The sequence below is a fragment of the Fistularia commersonii genome, chromosome 36, assembly GCF_037954325.1.
Source record: "Fistularia commersonii isolate RoL2024-O1a breed Wild chromosome 36, RoL_Fcom_v1.0, whole genome shotgun sequence".
Lineage (NCBI taxonomy): Eukaryota > Metazoa > Chordata > Actinopteri > Syngnathiformes > Fistulariidae > Fistularia > Fistularia commersonii.
This window is the reverse complement of record NC_141319.1, coordinates 1,285,671-1,309,823: the sequence shown is the minus strand read 5'-3', so window position 1 is coordinate 1,309,823 and position 24,153 is coordinate 1,285,671. Positions and strand designations below refer to the sequence as shown.

The window sequence follows — 24,153 nt, the reverse complement described above, 5'->3', positions numbered from 1 at the left end:
ACAGTTTCTAGTCCATACATCATCGCTGGTCTCACCATTGTCTTGTACACCTTTCCTTTTATTCTGGCTGATAGTCTTCTATCACATAGTACCCCTGACACTTTTCTCCACCCATTCTAACCTGTTTGGACCCGTCTCTTCACCTCTTTTCCACACTCTCCGTTGCTCTGGACTGTTGACCCTAAGTACCTGAAATCCTCCAGCTTCTTGATCTCCACTCCCTGTAGCCTCACCGTTCCACCCAAGTTCCTCTCATTCACACACATATATTCTGTCTTGCTGCGACTAACTTTCATTCCTCTCGTTTCCAGAGCATACCTCCACCTCTCTAGATTTTCCTCTACCTGTTGTCTGCTCTCACTACAGATCACAATGTCATCTGCAAACATCATGGTCCATGGGGATTCCTGTCTAGCCTCATCTGTCAGCCTATCCATCACCATTGCGAACAAGAAGGGGCCCAGAGCTGATCCCTGATGGAGTCCCACCTCCACCTCGAACTTCTCTGTTACCCCTATAGCACACCGTACCAGTGTCTCACAGCTAGCATACATGTCCTGCACCAGTCTAACATACTTCTCTGCCACTCCAGACTTCCTTATACAATACCAGAGCTCCTCTCTTGGCACCCTGTCATATGCTTTTTCTAGGTCTACAAAAACACAATGCAACTCCCTCTGGCCTTCTCTGTACTTTTCTATTAGCATTCTCAACGCAAATACTGCATCTGTAGTACTCTTCCTAGGCATGAAGCCATACTGCAGTTCACAAATGCTGACTTCTGCTCTCAGTCTAGTTTCCACTACTCTTTCCCATAACTTCATTCTATGGCTCATCAACTTTGTCCCTCTATAGTTGCCACAATTCTGCACATCCCCTTTATTCTTAAAAATAGGCACCATCACACTTTGTCTCCATTCTTCAGGCATCTTCTCACTCTCTCGGATCCTGTTGAATAATCTAGTCAGAAAATCTACCGCTGCCTCTCCTAGACACTTCCACACCTCCACAGGTATATCATCAGGACCAACTGCTTTTCAACTTGTCATCCTCTTCAATGCCTTCCTCACTTCACTTTTACTAATTTGTGCTACTTTGTGGTCCACAATGGTCACCTCTTTCTACCCTTGCCTCTCTTTTATTTTCCACATTCATCTCTTCAAAGTACTCTTTCCATCTTCCCATCACTCTTTTAGCATCTGTCAATACCATTCCCTCTCTGTCCTTAATCACCCAGACCTGTTGTACATCCTTTCCATCTTTATCTCTCTGTTTCGCCAACCTGTATAGATCATTCTCACCCTCCTTACTATCCAACCGAGCATACAAGTCATCGTACGGCCTTTGTTTTGCCTTTGCTACCTCTATCTTTACCTTTCGCCGCATCTCCCTGAACTCCTGTCTGTTCTCTTCAGTCCTCTCAGTATCCCACTTCTTCTTCACTAACCGCTTTCTCTGTATACACTCCTGCACTTCCTCATTCCACCACCAAGTCTCCTTATCTACTTTCCTTCCAGATGACACACCAAGTACTCTTCTACCTGTCTCCCTGATAACACTAGCTGTTGTTGTCCAATCATCTGGAAGCTCACCCTGACCACCCAGACCCTTTCTCAACTCCTCCCTGAAAACCATGCAACACTCCTCCCTTTTCAGCTTCCACCATTTTGTCCTCTGCTCTGCCTTTGTCCTATTCATCTTCCTTGTCACCAGAGTCATCCTACAAACCACCATCCTATGCTGTCTGGCTACACTCTCACCAACAACTACTTTGCAGTCACTAATCTCTTTCAGGTTACCTCGTCTATACAAGATGTAGTCTACCTGCGTGCTCCTACCTCCGCTCTTATAAGTTACCCTATGTTCCTGTTTTTTCTGGAAAAAGGTGTTCACTACAGCCATTTCCAATAGTTTTGCAAAATCTACCACCATCTGTCCCTCTGCATTCCTATCCTGGATACCAAATCTGCCCATCACTTCTTCATCCCCTCTATTGCCTTCACCAACATGTCCATTGAAGTCTGCACCAATTACCTCTCTCTCATTTCTGGGAATATTCTGCATCACTTCATCCAATTCATTCCAGAACTTCTCCTTCTCTTCAGATTCACATCCCACCTGTGGGGCATAGCCACAAACAACATTGAGCATCACACCTTCAATTTCCAATTTCAGACTCATAAGTCTATCTGACATTCTTTTCACCTCTAGGACGTTCCTAACAAACTCCTCCTTCAAGATAACTCCTATACCATTTCTCTTCTTGTCAGTACCATAATAGTACAGCTTAAAGCCTGCTCTTAAGCTTCTAGCCTTACTACCTTTCCACCTGGTCTCCTGGACACACAGTATATCCACCTTCCTTCTCTGCATCATGTCGACCAACTCTACCTTTTCCTGTCATAGACCCAATATTCAGAGTCCCTACTCTCAGTCCCAGGTTCTTTCCTTTCCTCCTCTCTCTCTGCTTCCAAACACCCACTCCTCGTCTTCTTGTTCTTGTTCTTCGACCCAGAGTAGCCCAATTTCCATTAGTACCCTGTAGGTCATCAGTACCAATGGCGGTCTTTGTTAATCTGGTCCGCGACCGATCCGGTATGGTTTAGTTATGGTTGACTCACATGTCTGGTTTTGGCAAAAACAGAGAAGCCAGACTGAGATGGTTCGGTCATGTACAGAGGAGGGATAGAGAATATATTGGTAGACGGATGCTGGAATTGGTCCGCCAGGCAAGAGGTCTAGAGGAAGACCAAAGAGAAGATTTATGGACGTAGTGAGAGAGGATATGAAGGTAGTTGGTGTGAGAGAGGAAGATACAGAGAATAGGGTTAGATGGAGAAAGTTGACTCACTGTGGCGACCCGTGAAGGGAAAAGCGGAAAGAAGAAGAAGAAGAAGAAGAAAGATTTAACAAAGCTCAAAAATGACAAAACAAGAGCCACGGTCGGATTTTCATTGCAAAAAAGGGAATAATGTCCGTCGAATATAAAACACAGCCATTCTGGGGAAATCCAGGAGCAGGTGTCAAAGGTCACTGTGGCTAAATGCAGATTTTCCAGTCATGCATACGCAGACAAACACCAACACACACAAGCATACAGGGCTCCGTCAGAACCTATCCTTAAATGTCTGAAGAGTCAGTAATCATACCAAAATGATGTAACCTGACATCATTTAAATTATGGGATCGCGTGTGTGTGTTTCCTCTACAATCGCTGCTTGTGTGTTGCGGCAGGGTGAGCGAGTGTGTGAGTGTGTGTGTGTGTGTGGGGGGGATCAGACGGCTGCAGGGGTGCAGAAGTCAGGTCAAACGTCCTGGGAGACTGGTGGGAAAAAATTGTGGCTGCAGTGATGCAGTTTTATCGCTTGCAGGCGATAGAGGGGGCTTGTTGTTTGTTGATGATTAAATGAAGATGGGTGAAAGTGACACCGAACTGGATTTCGAAAGGGAATTAACAGCGATGAAACATATTCATTAATCAAGTTCGGTGTCAACCCACGTGGTCACGGACCAACGACACATTTTTAATATTTGATTTGATTTTGATTTTCAATGTACTTTTGAACTCTGGATCTTAGAGTAACCCTATTTCACTCTGTATGTGTGAACATATGGCTATATTGACAATGAAGTTGACTTTCACAAGTTCATTTTATTTGGAAATAACGGTTTAATATTCTGTTGGGTGAAATGTGATGTGATAAGTTCAAATGTTCCTGAGAGAAGCAACAGCAGCACTAAAGAGCAACCCACTTGATCGCACATGCAGGTTTGTTTCAAAGTGAGTCAGAAAATAGTCGGGCGTTTCGTCTGTACGCCGCCTTCCTCCTGAAGTTTCAGGCCGGGGTTTGACAATCGGGAGGCGAGATCTCAGAGGAACCCTCGCTCTGTAAACAACAATGGCCGCCTCTCATGCAGACGCACACAAATCCTCGGCAGAAAACGGCAGAAAACAAAACACCTAAAAAAGAAGTCAGTCCGATCTTTACCGAGCGTCGACGAGTAATAATTGAAAAAAGATGATAAAGCTACAATTTGATGGGAAACTCAGTAGAAGGTTCTTCTTCTCTCACAAAGATGAAGCTCTGCACTGCCAAGCCTTCACCTTCTGACCCTGTGAGTCCTCCGGGGACTCTGGCCCAATGTGTGCACGTGTGTGTGCGTGTGTGTGTGTGTGTGTGCGTGTGTGTGTGTGTGTGTGTGTGAATGTTTCTGTGTTGACATTTGAGGTGAATTCTAAAGAGGGAGAGTGGGTGTGGGAACAAGCAGCAGCCTCCACATTCAGTCAGCTGATAGTAAACTATACTCTGTGTGTGTGTGTGTGTGTGTGTGCGCACACTCGGTGTGCATGCACTCAAAAAACCACAAACAAATACTCACAAATATCGTTTGACACAAGTTTGGATTCAATCCGGTTTCTTTCCCAGAAACATAAAGTTTTTTTCTGTTATTTTTCCATACTTTGGGCTTCCTTTGAAAAATTTTTGAATTCTTTGTGCGAGCAAAAGGCCGCGATGATCCATTTAGACACAATTTACACATCACACCCATAAAAGCCTATAAAAGCGGTAATACTGATGTGACCTGATGATGCTTGATGTCACTGACAGATTCAATCGTTGAATAATTTGTTAGTTTGCGCCGCAGTTTCACACAAATGCAAAGTATGTTACAGTAAAAATGCAGTAAAAATGACGCACAAATTTTCACGATCTTGACCAAAACTAACAAAAATGCATCTTGCATGCAAAAATCAGTGTTGCAGAGGGTTCCGGGTATAAAGCAATGTCTCAGCCATGAGAAAATCTTTACAAACTAAAAGGAAGAATTACAGGACCTTTTAATCATCTTTTAAAAAAAAAAAAAAAAATGGATATGAATGAACATTTAAAAGGTGACCAAAGACACACACACACACACACACACACACACACGCACATACACACACAGAGATAGACATAGATACACACATCCATTTGCTCCCTAATAAACCCAAACACACACGTGCTTAATACACTCTCGCAGACTGTATGAATGTGCACCATAAAGAGGTATAATAGTCCATTGTTGCTATGAAAGGAAACCTGCGAGTTGTCCTCTGGGAGCGTCAGGGCTGCAGGTGCGGAGCTCTCGGCTTCCTTCCCGTCAGCTGACCCCCCCGTCGGGGGCCGTTCGGGATTTTAGCCGTCCGTTCGCCACCGAGGTGTGAAAACACGCCAAGCATCCTGGGCGGTTTTTGGACGCGATTCCCGTACCGTCTCTCGACATTCCGAGGAGCCGTCGGCTATCGTCCGCGATTTCAGCAGCCACTTGACCTCCGACCTTCATGCCGTCTCCGCTAAATAAGGTCGAGTAGCCGTCGTCAGATGATAAAGGAACGGCTGAGTTTTCTCTTTGAAAATAAACAGATAAAAAAAAGATAACCAGAATTTTTAAATGTTTTGTTATATTTATTATTTTATATGATTTTTTTTTATAATCAAACAGCATAAAAACATCTGGTTTCAAAATAGCAAATATTTACAATATTACGTTTTCAAAGACTATTTAAAACAGTGATATATCTTTTCTTGTCTGTCTTCAGAATAATAATAATTTATTCACTTAATTAATTACATTTTGAATCTCTGGCCGAGGTTTGGAGGCGAGTGGAGGCCTTCACTTTATCGCAGAAGAAGAAGACGAAGAAGAAGGGGAGGGGGTAGAAGAGGTCTGAGGCTCTTATCGTCCGACACGTCCGCACACACTGAGCACACACACTTCACAAACACTTGGCTCACATACACACACTTAACACGCACACTTCAAACAAACAGTGCGCTGCGCGTGTGTCAAAGTTGAAGTCCAGATCCTGAAGCATACCTGTCGTCGAAACGCCGAATGTGTTGAAGTGTTGGTGACACTTGCGCCCACACACACACACACACACACACACACACACACACACACACACACACACACACACACACACAGACTCAGTGCAGTAACTGCCTTGACGTTGCATCACTTCTTTGAATTATGATTTTTTTATTATTAAATCAAGAATCATAACATGATGATAATTATGTTAATAATTATAATAATAATGAGATTATAAGATTATCTGAAGGGAGAAAATTTCCATATTTCAAAATTTCAAAATTTAATATATGAAAGACTGTATTTAAATTCTGCACATAACATGCTCAATCTTTGATTTTTAACAGTATAACAAATGTCTTAAGGCTCTGGAACTCAAACTCATTGTTTACATTTTTAATAATGATAATTGTAAATAAATATATTCACTTATTCATTTATCGTAACTGCTTATTTTGAGCTTAGGGTCACAGCGGTGCTGGAATCTATCCCAACAGATGCTGGGCATGATACGGGGGTTCACCCTGGACTGGTTGCTAGGTGACCACAGGGCCGCATATACAGAAAAACGACCCTCTTGCATGAGATGGATGTGCTAACAACGCTGCCTGGGGAAAGGGGTTAAAAAAAATCAAAAACCCACACAAACACCATTCAGGACTTACATGCAGCGACAAAAAAGTAGGTCTTCCACTTTACATTAAAGAATCAAGGTGTTCCTAACACCAGGAAGTAGACTGTTCCACCGTGGGTGTGTGTTACTGTGTATCACAGTGTGTGTTGTTTCAAGTGTACGTTTCCTCCATTGTGTTTACATACAGAATATACTGAACTCACATCTGGCTTCACACCTTCACATGTTTACCACTAACTCCTTCATCTTCATCACCGGTCCAAATCCACCAATACCAGGAGCTGAAGTGCGTATGCTTGTGTCAATTAATCCCCGTGGCAACCTTCGTTTAGAGATGGCTAGCAGAGATATCTGTGCCATACTTTATAAAACATCTTATTTAAACCTAACACCTAAATCAGAACACCATAATGTGGGGTGTGTGAGTGTGAGTGTGTGTGTGTGTGTGTGTGTGTGTGTGTGTGTGTGTGTGTGTGTGTGTTGTGTGTGTGTGTGTGTGTGTGTGTGTGCGTGTGCGTGCAAGGTCTAAGGCGTCGTACCGACGGACGGGTAGCGGGCTGCGTAGAATTGAGAATAATACACAACTTCCTCCCATTCTCTCTCTCTAAACACACACACTTGCACACACACTTGCACACACACTTGCACACACACACACACACACACACACACACACACACACACGTTCTCATGGTCCATGAGGATTTCCGTCCCCCCTGCCAGAAATTAACCTCAACTCACAGATATTGGTCTCGGGACACTCGGCGTCCTGCTATAGGATAACCCTGCTTGTCCTCTGTGACCCCCCCGACACTCATAAACCTGTGAAGTCATCAACACACACACACACACACACACACACACACACACACACACACATACACACACACATACACACACACATACACACACATACTCAAGCTCCTCACTTAATCTCGATCTTTAAGTTTGTCACATTTTTCTATTAAAACGTCCTAAATCCATGAGGAAAAAAGACAATCTGTAAAATGCAATCATACAATCAACCAATGAAGGGTAAATCAAAATTGTCCAAATTCTCGTTTCTTTCGTTCTTCCTTCCTTCATTTCTTCTTCCTCCTCTTCGTCTCTGAAAGGACGAAAGTCCTGGTCCCCACAAAGACTCCAAGACGGAGAGATGTGTGCCCCCACCCCAGGCCAGTAGGCACCTCTGTCTGTCCGGGCTAGAAATAAAATTAAATTAAATAGAATAAAGTAAATTAAATAAAATAATTTATTCCTTTTCAACAAACCCTTATACTGCATTCTAGGTCTTGGTGCACTTGAGTTATTTAAACTAAAAATAAAATAAAACTAAAATGTATTTAATTCAATTCTACTTTCCTACTTTTTCCCATATTTAATAGTTCAGACTTGTTTGGCTTTTATTTATTCATTTATTATTATTAATCTAATTATTTGTGCGTGCGTGCGCGTGTGCGTGTGTGTGTGTGTGTGTGTGTGTGTGCGTGTGTGGATGCGTTTGCGTGCGTGCGTGCGTGTGTGCGTGCGTGTGTGGATGCATTTGCGTGCGCGCGTGTGTGTGTGTGTGTGTGTGTGTGTGTGTGTGTGTGTGTGTGTGTGTGTGTGTGTGTGTGTGTGTGTGTGTGTGGCTCCGTGAGAAAGCTCCGACAGGAGGACCAGGGCACTCCGCGGTCACCAGTCCAGTCTGCGGCCGCCGTTCGGGCCTCCCTCCCCGGTCACTGAGCACCAGGAGCCCCCGGGGATCCGCTGACCTCTGAGGCGTCAAACCGCGACAGAAAAAAAGAAGTTGTATTAAAACCAACCGGATTTACTTTCCCGCAATTTTTAGTCTAGTCGAATCAGCGTGGTTTTTTCTGAGAGAAGCCCCGGAACAGTAGGGGTTGACTTCCCGGACGAGCCTGCACCTCCCTGCCGGCTCCGAGGCGCCATGAAGCGGCTGTGCGAGGACAGCAGCCCCGGGGACAGCGGGGACCCCACGGACGTGGCCAGCGACGTCAATCCTGCGTGAGTAGATCTACATATAATAATATAATCACAATCCTGGAATGAACGATGAGATGCAAAAAAGCTAAATACATTATTTGCATTGAAAAAAATCACATTTTAAACACTGATGGACTGTCCATACAAAGTTTGGGTTTCTTATTATTTAAGTGTCCGCGCAACATGATATAATGAGTCATTCAGGAAAAACATTAATGAGCTATATTTAAGAAAGGCAAAACTCATCAAGAAACCAATGCTGTAAGTCTAGGACATTTTAATTCCCCAGGTTTCAATTCAGTGGTGGAATTTTCTTGAGTCAGGTTGTCCTCGATGAACCGTTTTGATGCTTTTCAATCATATATCTATAGATATGTGTATATAAATCATTACATTCGAATCAAGTTGACAAAATAACGAGACATCCAAGGGTCCTGGGTTTTCCGGTCTCCTCCCAAAGTCCCAAAAACATGCAGCGGGTTCATTAGAAACTCGAAATTGACAGATGTGTGAATTTTATGTTCCCATAAGGTGTGTGAATGGGAGGATACAAGGTTAGATGGAGAAGGTTGATTCCCTGTGGCGACCCCTGAAGGGAAAAGCCCAAAAGAGAAGAAGAAGATGCTGTGTGAATGTTTGTATCTGTGTATATGAAAAGGATAAGCGGTATAGATAATAAACAAATGAATGACTTAATAATGAAGTTAACAAAATATCATAAATGACTACTGTTATACATCATATTATAACAAGTGTTTCAATGTGAGCTAACAGGATGTGAAAAGACAGAATTGTTTTGCCTGTTTCTACAGAAATATAGTTTTAAGATATCCCAAAACAGAAAAAAATCATGAAATGCAAGTGACGGTATCCTATCTTGTTTCAGCCAAATGGAGTCGTCTTTCCCGAGATATGACTCTCCAACTACGACGATGACGACGACGACGCAGATTGTGGCGAGGAAGAGGCGCAGAGGGGTAAGGCCGACCTCCCGTAGCCGAGGGACCGATCCCTGTCGACACATCGGTGATTTTTGCTCGATTTTCAGATCATCGAGAAGCGCCGGAGGGACAGGATCAACAGCAGCTTGTCGGAGTTAAGGAGACTCGTCCCTCCCGCCGTGGAGAAGCAGGTGGCTCAACCACTGAACCGCCAACCTTCCAGTTGAACGGGACGACCGCTCTACCGACAAAAATACAAAATAAAAGACCGTCTTGAAACAAACTAGTCGACGTGAAACAAAGTGATTCGGCATGTTACACCAAATTCGGCCCTTTTTTTTTTTTAAAGTTGTTGTTTATGCAGCATTTTATTCTGTGAGTCATTTGTTTTTGTTTGATGATTTACAGATTTAATTTATTGTTAATTAATTGTTAAATCTTTTTTATTTAATTTATGAATTCATTAATTTTTAATTTATTTTAATCATTTATTGGAAATATTTGACTGTATTTCCCAGGTGTTCTCACTCCCAAACTTAAATCACATACTGACCTTTTTTTTTGACAAACCCGGAGAAGCGTCTATTTTCCGCTGCAATGTCAGCGGAGGAACACGATTTCTCATTTCAAACACAAATGTGGAAAATACGAACTCTGCTTTTATTTAGGCTCGGTTTAAATATAGATACTGATGTTGATATTGATGATACATTATAATTGACAGAATTCAGTTATTTATTATTATCATTTATTATTAATTTAATTTATTAACTATCCCACTAATCTTGCACACTCTTACATAGCATTATATCAAATACCACATATCAGTTTTAAGAAAAAAGGCAACAAGAAGTCGAAAGTAAATTGTGCCGCCCTCAAAGTAACATCTGGGCTTATTGAATGAGTGCGAGTACTGTCGGATTGATCCGATCGATATGTTTATCGATGGTGATGTTGGCCGTCTTCCCTCAGGCTTCAGCGAAACTGGAAAAGGCAGAGATCCTTCAGATGACAGTGGATCATCTCAAGATGCTGCGGGCGCGAGGAAACGGTAAAAGGAAGTGGAATCCATCGATTGATAATGAGATTAAAATCTGATTGAGAAGAAATCGAATAAAATCAAATGGGATCAGACAAAATGTTTTAGCGCCAACGGTTCAAAGGCAATGAATCAATATATGCAAATGTGATCAACAATATTGTAATTTAATGAAATATGAGATGTTGAATGAGATGACTGATAGAGATTGTGACCTATGGACATCTGTGTGTGTGTGTGTGTTTGTGTGTGTGTGTGTGTGTGTGTGTGTGTGTGTGTGTGTGTGTGTGTGTGTGCTGACTGCAAGATCGCTGATCTCAGAGTGGGTGGTGATGTGTGGGTGTCGATTGCATGACCTCTGACCTGGATGTATGTTTGTGTGTGTGTGTGTGTACGTCGTTCAGCGCATGACCTCTGACCTCAGTCAGTCATGTGTCCTCAGGTGCGTGGGACGCTCAGGCATTAGCGATGGACTTCCTGTCTCTGGGTTTCCGTGAGTGCATGTGGGAGGTTTCGCGCTTCCTGTCCGTGGAGGGTCTGGACTGCCTGGAGCCCCTTCGCTCCCGCCTTCTGTCCCACCTGACATCCTGCGCCTCGCAGCGCCACGCCACCGCTGCCAGCTTTACCACAGCATCACAACTGCCAGTTCATCAGCACCTCACACCCCACTGGGCAATCCCTCCGTATGGACTCATCCCTCAAGACCCCACAGGAAGCTCCACCTGCTCCCCCTCCTCCGCCTCCTTCCTCTCCACCTCCACGCAGTTGTTTCCCATTGCTGTACCTGCTCTCCAGCCCATCTCCTCCTCCCAGAGCCCCTCCAGCAGGATTGTGAAGCCCTACAGACCCTGGGGGGACGAGGTGGGAGCGCTTTGACGCCCCCAACACACACAACCACACACACACACACACACACACATACACACACACACATTCAGCCATTCTCCTGTTTGCATCTTTTCAACTGTCCAGCTCAAACATGCCCCTCCATTGACATTCTCATTTTTCTCAAAATTCAGAAAAACCTCTCCTTTTCCTCACCTTTACTAAACGCAAATAGTGGTTTGTAGCTTTAATTTATAATTATAATCAGTCCACTGATTCTTTATTAAAAATGTTGTTAATATAATACTTTATAATCCTAATATATGATAGCTTACACTGTTGATTTCACATGAGATGTGATGGCTATGATTGATGCTTTATATTTAGGAACATTTTATCATTTTTGGATAAATACTGAATACAAAAAGCAAACGTCTAACTTCCTGTCATTTCAATTGCTTGGTAGAAAATTCACATAAAGACACCTTCCCCTATATAGTCAGATGAAATAAGTCAGATGAAATAAGCAGAGAGATTACCCCCCCAAAAAATTGAAAAAATCTGATAAATACAAGAATCCAATTTGTCCTCAAATCGATCAATGAATATGAAGCAGATTTATCCATCAATGTTTTATAAAAAATAAATGTAATCCTAAGCTTAGATTTGAGATTCAAAGCGTTTATAGTCACATGTACGGTGTAGAAAAGTGTTTCCCTGCACAGTGAAATTCCTGCTCTGCTGTCCGCAGCGCATTGGTATATGTGCTGGTAGAAGAGTGTACACAACGTCATAAATGTGATTAACAATATGAATGTGAACATTGCAATCGAACAGTGAGTAAAATACACTGCAATAAGATGTTGGAGTGCAGCTTACTGTGCAAGTCACAAAGTGCAGGTGCAAGGATGAGCGCAAATGAGGTGCAGTAACTTTACATGTGCAAGGAGAAGAATGAGCGTCAGCTGTTTAAGAAGTGTCTGACGGGGGTCAGGTAGAACGAGTTCTTTAATCGTGTCGTTCTTCATTTCACATTCCTGTACCTCCGGCCTAAGGGTAGGAGTGTGGACAATCCATGTCGGGGGTGGGCGTGGTCCATGGCGATGGAGTCGGCTCTCCTGTTGATCCTCTCAGCGGTCTTTACCACTCGCTGCAGGCGTCTGCGGTCCAGAGCGCGATGCTGCAGCTGGTCAGGATGCTCTCAACAATGCAGCTGTTGAAGTTGTTGAGGATCTTAGGTGACATGCCAAACCTCCTCAGGAAGTACAGCCGCTGTTGAGCCATTACATTACATTCCAGTCATTTGGCAGACGCTTTTATCCAAAGCCACTGACAAGAAGTGCAATCAGTCACCGATGAGCCGAAGTACCAGTAGTCGGAAGTCAAACCAAAAATCTCAGAACCATATACATACATCCTTTTTTTTCATGCTGGGGGGGTTGGGGGCTAAGTGCAACTAGTAGGGTAGCGCTTGGTGAAGAGGTATGCGCCCCTGCTGTTCTGACCTTTTTCGGGAGTTTGTTCCACCACTGAGGAGCCGAGACCGAAAAGAGCCAAGACCGGTTCGACCGGCGGCCAGGGGCTCTGAGTGATGGGGTGGACGCTCGCCGAGAGGTGGCAGTTCGGAGGGGACATGTGGCTTGACCATATCCTGGGGATAAGACGGGGCTGTCCCATTCACTGCCCGGTAGGCGTGCACCAGGGTCTTGAAATTGTAGCGGGCGACTACCGGCAGTGTAGGGACATAAGAAGGGGAGTTGTGTGGGAGAATTTGAGACGGTTGAACACCAGGCGGGCTGCCACTTTCTGAATGAGCTTCAGAGGCCTGATGGTCACCGCTGGGGCGCCGGCAAGGAGGGAGTTAGGGTAGTCCAAACGAGAGATGACTAGAGCCTGGATGAGTATCTGCGCCATGTCCTCTGTGAGGAATCTGCAGATCCTCCTGATGTTGTAGAGGAGGAATCTGCAGGAACATACAACGACTGCAACGTTGGCTGAAAATGACAGTTGGTTTTCTAGGATTTCTTGCAGTCAGGGTCGGCCTTACCACGATGTTGTCGATGGTGATGGCCAGGTCTCTGCGCGGACAACCTTTCCCTGGCAGAAAGAGCAGCTCAGTCTTGTCTAGGTTGTACTTCAGATGGTTAGTTGCCATCCAGTCTGAGGTGTCAGACAGGTGAGCCTCAATTCGGGTTTCCACTTGTGTGTCTGACGGAGGGAAGGACAGGATCAGCTGTGTATCGTCGGCATAGCGCTGGTAAGAGAAGCCATGTGAGAAAATGACAGAACCAAGCAATGTTGTGTACAGGGAGAAGACGAGAGGGCCTAGAACTGAATCTCATGGAACACTGGTAGATAGTCTACCTGGTTCGGACACAGCCCCCCGCCATGTTCCCTGGTAGGAACGAACTGTCAGGTAGGATGCCAACAGGGAGAGTGCAGGGCCTCTGACACCCAGACCCTTGAGGGTGGAGACAGGGATCTGGTGGTCGACTGTGTCGAACACGGCTGACAAGTCAATAAGTATGAGCACAGACAAGAGAGAGGCCGCTCTCGCTTCCTGCGGTGATCGTGACATCGCAAGGAGGGTCGTCTCTGTCGAGTGACCTACCCTGAACCCTGACTGAAGAGGGTCCAGGAGGTTGTTTCGTTGAGGGTAGAGAGTTGGTTTAAGATTGTGCACTCAAGTGTTTTTAGCCCTCCTGACCATTACCATTGATAATATTTTGTACAGTATTTCATTATTGCGACCATGCAAGCGACCTTGAGATGTGATCACAAAACCTCCATGTTTCACAGACACAGGTAGAATATCCTGTGCGACATTAGATTTTTTTTTACCTGGAACCAAAATGGCATACAGGTTGTCTGTAGCCTGGAGAGATGTTGCGGTAGATCAAATCACGCCCCATGGGAACCTCCAAGAGTGGGGGAGGAAGATATGAGTAAACTATCATGCACTGATAAGGGGACATAGAATAGGAAAAGTGAAGTGCATCATCATGCCGATGGCTGCATAGCCAAGGGCTGGCTAGCTATAAACACAATCAAAAAAAAGAAGGTGTCGGATATTGAAGGATGGAACACTCCGGCTCTCGCTCTGCTTTCAGAGATGCTGATTTGCTATTCAGACACATTTTGGACATCAAACCGGGTGGTCAAGTGACTCATAAACCAATAAACACCCAATCAAATCGTCTACATCATCATTACATCCATCAACTCCTTTAAAAGATGGAGTAAAGAAGAGGGAACAATTACGCTTTTTATAATCTCCCAATGACTGATGGGGCATTCATTAGAACCCTGGGGGGAAAATATAAGCATTATACTTTTGTAAATTGTCATGGAAATTAAAAAGTCCCACTCATGGGTATTTCCTGATGTCCAGGAAACATCCAAATTGTACTATTATATTATTATAGTCTGCAGAGAGAAACGTTGAATTTAAAAATGGTCTATTATAAATAATGCAAATAACACAAGGTTTAACAAAAGACACAATTACTGATACAGCATTTATGGAGTCAAGATTACATTTATCTACACTAAAAACCAAAGAGTATGGCTGAAGGTAGTATTGATCATTTATTACAAATAATATTCATAATAGATCCTCAGTCAAGGAAATAGAGACTCTGATAAGACGAAAACAATTAGTAAGATCTGTTGTGTAGGACTAGGTGTTAATATCCCTTGATGAAAGCATACCTAAGGCACCGATGAGACTCTGTGGGGTTTCAAGTTAGCGATGGCCTCCTTCGGGTTGTCAAGTAAGCACCCTCCTTCATGGATTTTTTTCGCTGATTGGTCCACGACATCTCCAGAGGGTTCAGCAGTGAATCCCAGCATCCCAGGTTCACTCCCTAGATGCCATCGGCTCACTTGAAGGCCCACGTTGGATCTCTTCTCTTCAGCCACAGCCACTGGCTCTCATTTTCAGCAGCCCTGGAGAAGTCCTTGACTGTCTGTCTGTGGGCGCGTCCTTTTACTCCCATCTCCCTGAGTAGCCTAGATGTTGACGTGGCTATGAAACCTCTGCAGCCTACTTCCACTGGACCAACCTTCGCTTTCCAGCCATGTTGCTGAGCATCTACAACGAGTTCAGCATATCTCAGCTTCTTCCGTTCATAGGCCTCCTCCACTGCACCCTCCCAGGGCACCGTGAGCTCTATGATGTGGACGAGCCTGAGTGACGATGACCACAGAACGAGGTCTGGTCGCAGGTTGGTGAATGCGACCTCAGCTGGGAAGCAAAGTTTCTTGTCCAGGTCCGCTAGCAGCTTCCAATCCCGTGCACTGCCCAGTTGCCCAAGGTCAGTTCTCGTGGGGGCGAGGCTGGCTTGCCCCTCCCGCACAAATGGAGTTGTGTGCCAATGGGACAACGGGGGAGGAAGGGCGTTCACGCTCCTCCAGCGAGTTTCCAGCACCGCTGCAAGACATTTTAGTACCTGGTTGTGTCGCCAGGTATAACGGCCTTGGGTGAGGCTGGTCTTGCATCCCACTAGGATATGCTTCAATGTTGCTGGGCTTGAGCATGTAGGGTCTTTGCCATATCTCTGGTTTAGATTTGCAGGAGAAGGCAGGACATCATAGGCCGCCCTGATGGGGAGCTTTACCAGGCGAAATAGTAAGAGAGTGTCAGGAAAGGCTAGGTTAATTTCACTTTAATAAACAGAAAGGTTCTCATGGTAAAAAAGGTGGAGTGAAGGAGAGATTAGTCACATGACAGGAAGCCTTCGTAGTTCAGCCAATGAGGAGTTCAATGCTTCACGAAAACACCTCGGTAACGCCGGTTCTGATCGAACACAAACTCTGTTCCTGAACAATTCTGCATTTTTTATTTACAAAACCAATCAATCAGTAAAATTTCAATAAAATTTGCAGCTAAAGTCAGATGTACTCAAAAGATCTAAAAAGTGCGTTTTTTAGTGCAAGATGGAAGTTTAAGTCATAAACTGTTTTAGGTGTTCTTTTACAAAAAATAAATAAATAAATAAATAAATAAATAAAATCTCAACAGTATAGCGAGTGGTGATGTGAAGTTTTGCATGAATGCATGATGGACGGACAGACAGATGACAATTAGATGAAATTGTCATAGCAGCCAGGTACATCAAAAAACAATAAAATAAGAAAATAGTGTGGACCGGATTGGATAGTGCGAGTGTGTTTATAGGAGGAGATCTGAACTTGACTGACTGGAGTTGGTTGGCGTTGGACCGAGCACTTTGAGACGAAGCGGGAAGGAGCCAGCTGGAGGCGGCTGGTCAGCGATGGCTCGTGGCAGAGCATCATAAGCAGCTTAGCGAGGTATTTTGGGTGACGTGTCTACAGGACACCGCCAGGGTGTGGCCTCTGCGGGAGCGGTGGGGTTCAAAGGTCATCTCAATGTTAGGGGGAGCAGAGTGGAGTCTGTGTAGAGAGAGGCACAAGTCACGCATCACAAGGTCAGTTGTTCAACGTTCACCACTTGTGAGTTTGGTGAGAAGCTGGAGACACTGATATTCTCCCAAGACGACCTCCCGCTCCCTCTCCAGGGTTTCTGCCGAAGAGGCACACCTTCCAGTGGCAGTATTCCTTTTAAAAGGCAACATAGCAAGCTTTAACAAGGTGATTCATAGGCTGGATCCTCAATATTTTTTATAATGCTTTTAGCTTGCAACATATTACTGGTAATATTGACTTTTATTTTATGGCAACTTTCAAAGTACCAAATAAAGCCTCTCAGCGAATCACAGTCAGACTTATAATGAAAATCATTTGCACACATCCTGCAAGAAGGAACTTTCAATTTGTCTATTCATAAATATGTTAAAATTACATTTCATTTAATGTGTCTCTGCGAAAATGAGAAAAACTGTTTAGTTGATTGTTTTGGGTTTTCTGATCTATTATAGGTTTTGAAGGGTTTCTATCGTTTTCCTTTTTCCTCTTTAAAGCAAAAGGACGGGGGGAACTGCCTTAGAAGCGGGAGAGAAAATAATCTTTCAAATGTAAAGTTGTTTTCCCTGTTAGAGCTACATTTAGGTGCATTCAAGTAAAACTATTTTGAAAGAAAAAGTAATGCGTGGTAAGTCTTGCTGTGATGTGTGTTGAGATAGGTGATCTCATTAGTTTTATTTGAGTTTACATTCTAGTATACATATGTTGTATTTGTATCTACTCTCAGGAAATGTATGGCACTTTATGACAAGGTTTGGAACTTGTTTTAGTTTTTCGCGACTGTTCAGCTAACTTGACGTTAACTTTTACGCCAGTGTTTTTTTTTTTTTGGTATAGCGGTGCTGGCGGGAATTTTTCCCTCACTCTGTACTGTACATGTCCCATGGCTAACCGATGTTGATTCCCGGAGCTGTGAAGAAGAAAATAAAAGACGATTCAAACAAGGCAAACTTGTGAATTCCTTCCGAAACATGGAAAACGAAGAAGCTGCAAACTTAAACGCAACAGGTTATGGGCCCAGGCTACGAACAAAAGGAGGAAGATGGCAACGTTTGGTTTTCGATGGAGACGAAAACAACTACGAGCTTTGGGAAGTAAAGTTTCTGGGACACATGCGACTCGAAGGTTTGAAAGAGACAATACTTTCAACTGTTGAGCCCGACCCAGATAAAAATGCAGAATGCTACGCTGAGCTTATCCAGTTCCTCGATGATAAAAGTCTATCATTGGTAACGAGGGAAGCCGCAGATGACGGTCGAAAAGCTTTGAAAATATTACGGGATCATTACGCCAGCCAGGGGAAGCCCAGAATTATTTCCCTGTACGGCGAACTATGCTCACTCAAGAAGGAACCCGACGAAACAATAACAGATTACATTATCAGAGCAGAAAAGGTAGTCACCGCTCTGAGAAACACAAAACAGGTGATAAGTGATGAGCTGATGATCGCTATGGTTATGAAAGGGCTTCCAGAACCGTACAAGCCCTTCGTCATTCACGTAACTCAGAGCAGTGAAGAAATTACGTTTATTCATTTCAAGAGTAAACTAAGAAGTTATGAAGAGACTGAAAAGTTTGACAGCAAAACCAAATCAGACAATGTAATGAAAGTGGACATGTCAACGGTGATCTGCTATGGATGTGGAAACCGTGGCCATATGGCAAAAGCTTGTCACCAAAAATCAGGGCCAAAATGGTGCAGCTATCACAGAAGCACAACCCACACCGATGAGACATGCAGAAGAAAATCCAAGCAAACTTTTGTATTCAAGGTCAGTCAAAAAGTCCCTCCGGAAAATATCAGAAAAAATGGACTGATGGTAGACTGTGGCGCTACATCACACATCATAACACAAGAAGACAAATTCACAAGATTTGATGAGTTTTTCAACCCAAACAAACATTACATGGAGCTAGCAGACGGGACCAGAAGAAACAAAGTGGCTCTAAAAAGAGGTGATGCAGAAGTGTTACTCCAGGACATTGAAGGAAAACCTGTCCTGGTAACCTTAAGGGGAGCCTTATTCATCCCATCATATCCTCAGGACTTCATATCGGTGAAGGCAGCCACAGCTGATGGAGCCAGCGTGATATTCAAAGAAGGAGAGAACAGACTCATAACCAAAGAAGCAAAAATTTTCAGCATTGAGGAATGTGACAGACTCTACTACATAATAACGGTAAATTATCAACAACTTTATGACGATACAGTAAATGACATGATGTCCAGGGATAAATGATGTCAAAACATGGCATGTGATTATAGGACACTGCAATGTAAAAGATGTATTAAAATGACCAAACTTAGTAGAGGGTATGAAGATTACAGGTCAGACCAAGGTAGACTGTAACGTATGCACGGAGGGAAAATTCACAAATAGCAGAAACAGGCAAGCTGATGCAAAAGCTGATGCACCCCTAAAAATGGTACACACTGACTTATCAGGCCCGATTGAACCAGCTGGTCAAGAAGGGCATAAGTATGTCATTTCATTCACAGATGATTATTCAGGGGCAGTATTTGTCTATTTTCTCAAATACAAGAGTGAAGCTACATTAGCAACAGAGAAGTTCCTAGCTGACAGCGCATCGTATGGTCGTGTCAAATGTATCAGGTCAGACAACGGGACTGAATACACAGGAAATGCTTTTCAATCTCTTCTAAGGGAGAAGGGCATAAGACATGAAACATCATCCCCATACTCTCCCCATCAAAATGGGACAGCAGAAAGACAATGGAGGACCCTTTTTGAAATGACAAGGTGTATGCTAATAGAAAAAGGATTACCAAAGGTTTTGTGGCCTTATGCTGTCCAGACCGCTGCCCATATTCGAAATAGATGTTACAATGACAGACTCAAAAATACTCCATACTTCATGTTAACAGGGAGAAAGCCAAATCTCTCAAAAATGTGGATATTCGGAACTGAGTGTTATGCATACAAACATGGCACTAAGAAATTAGATCCCAGATGTGAAAGAGGAATATTTGTGGGATACAGTAAGAAAAGCCCTTCATGCCTGGTCTATAATCCACTTACAGAAAAAGTGTCAAAACAGAGACTGGTGAAATTTATCAAAAAGGGAAGAATTGAACAACAAACACAAACTGATGATTATGAGACAGAAATCCAGGGATACGAAGGCACAGAATCTACAGATGAAACCAGTACTGATGTGTCACAAAGTGAAAATAAAACAGACAACCATATACAAAATAAGGATGAGAGTACTAACGCAGATGTGTCACATGACGAAGAAACAGCAGAAAATGTCCAAAATGAAAAAGAGACGAGGTCAGACATAAAACCCAGATATAATCGAACCAGTCGCTATCGTAGACGAGAAAAGGTCGCTCCAAGGTATTTAGAGGATTATCAGACAGACTATATTAACAATGATAAAAATCATACAACTATTGATTACTGTTACAGGACTGTGTGCGGAGTCCCACAGAATTATAGTGAAGCACTGAAGTCACCGCTGGCACCCGGGTGGAATTGTGCCATGAGGGAAGAGATTGACTCGCTTAAACAGAATGACACATTTGAACTGACAACTTTACCTGAAGGGAGAAAAGTATTTGGAGGAAAATGGGTATTTGCCCTTAAAGAAAATGCTGAAGGAGGACAAATATTTAAGGCCAGATATGTAGCTAAGGGTTACAATCAAACAGAAGGCATAGACTACTATGAAACTTTTGCACCGACAGCTAACATTACATCAGTGCGGGCACTAATGCAGATAGCCGTACAAAATAACCTCATTGTCCATCAGATGGATGTTAAGACGGCATATTTACATGCTCCTATACATGAGGAGATTTTCTTGGAACAACCAGAAGGGTTTGAAATGATGTCAGAAACAGGAGAGAAACTAGTGTATAGATTAAAGAAATCTCTTTATGGCCTGAAACAATCAGGAAGAAACTGGTATGAACTCCTTAATGACCATTTAGAACAGGACAACTTTGTGAGAAATCTCTCTGACCACTGTGTGTACAGAAAACAGATGGAAAATGGTGACACAAATCATTGTAATAATTTGGGTAGATGATTTAATTATTGCAGCAAGCAGCAGTGATGCACTCAGCACATTTAAACAGAACATGAAATTCAAGTTCAACATGAAAGACCTGGGGAAGCTATCATGTTTTTTTGGGCATACAATTTGAACAAAAGGGGGATGAAATCAAAATGAACCAGACAAAGTACATCCTAAAAATGCTAGAGAGATTTGGAATGTCAGAATGTAAAGCAAGATCTACTCCAAGTGAGCAAAAAATAGAGGGCATCCCTGTAGCTGATGAAAATGAGCAAAGTGAACCTGTCGACCCCAAAGAATATCGTGAGATTGTAGGCAGTCTTATTTATGCCATGACTTGCACCAGACCTGATATCAGCTGGATAGTGAGCAAACTATCACAGAATCTGGCAATGCCAAAAGTAGAAAACTTAGTAGCTGCAAAACATGTTCTGAGGTATTTGAAGGGGACAGCTGATTATGAACTAAGTTTCAAGAAAAATAAGGAGGATTTGAACCTGATAGCTTACAGTGATTCAGACTGAGCATCATCTGTAGAAGACAGACGTAGCACTACAGGCTACTGTTTCAGTTTAACAAAACAAGGCCCAGCCATTGCATGGAAGTCAAAGAAACAGCCCACAGTGGCCCTGTCAACATGTGAGGCTGAATACATCGGCCTAGCCACCACTGCACAATAAAACATGTACCTGTCTCAACTGTTCAACGGTATGGACAACAAAATGTACAGTTGCACAACAATCTACTGAGACAATCAGGGGGCCATCGCTCTGAGTAAGAATCCTGTAAACAGACAAAGGTCAAAACACATTGATGTAAAATATCATTTCATTCGTGAAGCACTCAGTGAGGGTAAAATAAATCTTATCTATTGTCCATCAGAGGACATGTTGGCAGACATCTTGACAAAACCCATGACAAAGGTAAAAATAGAAAAATTCAAAAAGTGGTTCTTTGGAAATTAAAATGTCCAAAGTTTTTTTTTTTGGATGTTGAGATCAAGAGGGGGTGTTGAGATAGGTGATCTCATTAGTTTTATTTGAGTTTACATTCTAGTATACATATGTTGTATTTGTATCTACTCTCAGGAAATGTATGGCACTTTATGACAAGGTTTGGGACTTGTTTTAGTTTTTCGTGACTGTTCAGCTAACTTGACGTTAACTTTTATGTCAGTGTTTTTTTTTTGGTATGGCGGTGCTGGCGGGAATTTTTCCCTCACTCTGTACTGTACATGTCCCATGGCTAACCGATGTTGATTCCCGGAGCTGTGAAGAAGAAAATAAAAGACGATTCAAACAAGGCAAACTTGTGAATTCCTTCCGAAACATGGAAAACAAAGAAGCTGCAAACTTAAACGCAACAATGTGTCTGAAATAAGTTAACTGTTTATGTTAATTTAACACATTTTCAACCAAGTGTAAAAGATTCCATCTAAAAATGTGAACTCAAAAGTTAATATTATGATCATCGATCTACGCAGATGCAAACAAATAAACGGGCTCCATTGCAAACTCACAGTGTTACACTTTGCTAAAACAGGAAGAAAAACATCCTGCAACAAAACATGCGACAAACAGTTGAGAATGTGAACTGTTCCATCACTATTCCAATATGGCTGCCACATCAAGTTAGCAAGAGATTTATGTTAAACAAGAAAACTAAACTAAACAAGAAAACATTCTATTTTTTCCCATGTGGATTATTTTATAAACTTGTTTTTTTTTTTTTTTAATAAAAAATAAAGCAAATTAAAAAAAAAAAAACACCAACTCTATAAAGCAATATATGTTACATGGAAGTACTACATTACCCAGAATCCCAAAAAGCAACATCAGCGTGTCTGATTGGTTGAGCTTGGTGGCCACTCGCTAATGTCAGCTAGCAAATTGACTGCCACTGTTGAAATTGCATTTATTATAAAACTGTAAGTATACATTTGTTTGTCTCAAGATTGTGTAATTAAGAAAGAAAGAGTGTTGAAAGTTGAGAAAAGTATCCTCCGCAACGCATATGAGGATTCATGCTGAGACACAAGGGTTTTGGGGATTGTAGTTCTTTTACTCTATCCTGCTTTTTACTTTTATAGTAACAATGTTAAAGTTTTATAGCCTCGATCCTTCTGCTTGCTGATTTACATTTCATTTTATTTATTTATTTTTCTTTGCTCCAGGTCTTAAAACTATCATTTATAAGCATTTTCTGAAATCATAAACGAAAACTTTTCTGGGGGTAAAAATGAGGGAGTTAAACCTCAATAACCAGAGGCTGATGAAAGTAGACTGGAAAACAGATGAGCTCTCACCTTGAATCAACGTCCTGACTGCTTGTTTTGGTTCCAGGCTCAGAACTTACTCAGTATTTCTGAAAAAGACTTCAGGGAAAACAAGTGGAAAATCAATTCTGGAATAAGAGCCAGGAAAAAAAAAGGAGAGAAACGCGGCATCGAAACCAAAAGAGTTCATAGGATTCCGGGACACGGTTCTTGAGTTAGTGGTTAGATTTACCAAGCGAGAGACTACGTTTTACTGGATATGAAAATGAAATGTAAAAGTGAGAGCAGAGATGCTGTCAGATTCCATTTGTTTGAAATACTGAGAAATTAACATTAAATTAAATGATCCCTATTTTCTTTGAGGTCGCTGAGACACGTACGTGTGACCCCCGGCCCTCCAGTTTGAAAAGGCCAGAATTGGGCGGATGCAGTGAATTAGCCAACCTTCTGGCCCGTTTGATGGTCACGTGGGATTGGGGGAAGAAAAGTGAGAGCCGTCGTACATGTGGGTCAGATTGACCCAAAAAATAACAGGAAAAGGGTCACAGAAAAAGATGAAATTAACCTGGATGATTTTTACCTTCAGGTCCAGCATGACGGCTTCACTCTGGACCAGCTTTGGTTCTGACACAGAGCTGAGGAGCTGCATGGCGGCCGGGAGAGGAGTAAGTGGAGTAAGAGGAGCCGCTGTGTCTCCAATAATCTTCTTACAGCTAATCGTCCGGTAATGAGATGGAAATCCCAGCTGCAGCGTGTCCACTTATCCCCTCCAGTGGGGGTCCGACGGCTCTGCAGGAACCCGCGAGCGAGGGGGGGGTTCTGGACCCTGAAGACCGACCCTGCACCTGGACCGGCGGTCACACCAACACGGCATGTTTCCGCCACATAGCGGAGACAACTTGTACTTTCTGGTCTTTTTTTTGGGCGAGGTTATATCAATAATATATTGCAAAAGACATTTTTTATTTGTTTGTTTTTACCTATTTAAATATGTTGTCTTACAATCCAATTGAACAATAGATGATGACGATCAATAGAAGAAGGAAGAAGGTGGAGCGGGCACGAAAAAAGACGACATCAAAAGCAATTTTGCGAGTCAAGAGTG

General features: G+C 42.9%; 1 protein-coding gene and 2 long non-coding RNA genes across 4 annotated transcripts; 2 read left to right on the top strand and 1 right to left on the bottom strand.

Moving 5' to 3' along the window:
• The first annotated feature begins 8,160 nt into the window (after positions 1-8,160).
• LOC147213271 (hairy/enhancer-of-split related with YRPW motif protein 2-like) lies at positions 8,161-11,832 on the top strand. Its single transcript, XM_086143369.1, has 5 exons — positions 8,161-8,500; positions 9,366-9,456; positions 9,528-9,611; positions 10,393-10,471; positions 10,902-11,832. Exons 1-5 carry the CDS (start codon positions 8,424-8,426, stop codon positions 11,333-11,335), a joined length of 765 nt encoding a protein of 254 aa, XP_085999495.1. The 5' UTR covers positions 8,161-8,423; the 3' UTR covers positions 11,336-11,832.
• Positions 11,796-23,745, bottom strand: LOC147213270 (uncharacterized). 2 transcript variants are annotated; one of them, XR_015104526.1, is made up of 5 exons: positions 23,629-23,745; positions 23,079-23,147; positions 14,996-16,699; positions 13,332-13,492; positions 11,801-13,247 (listed from the first exon to the last, which is right to left on the bottom strand). It is a non-coding gene; the product is annotated as an uncharacterized LOC147213270 (long non-coding RNA). The 2 variants fall into 2 exon arrangements; XR_015104525.1 differs by having other exon boundaries at positions 11,796-13,247; positions 13,332-16,699.
• LOC147213269 (uncharacterized) lies at positions 23,525-23,961 on the top strand. The gene is made up of 3 exons (XR_015104527.1): positions 23,525-23,553; positions 23,635-23,713; positions 23,822-23,961. It is a non-coding gene; the product is annotated as an uncharacterized LOC147213269 (long non-coding RNA).
• Positions 23,962-24,153: the final 192 nt, after the last annotated feature.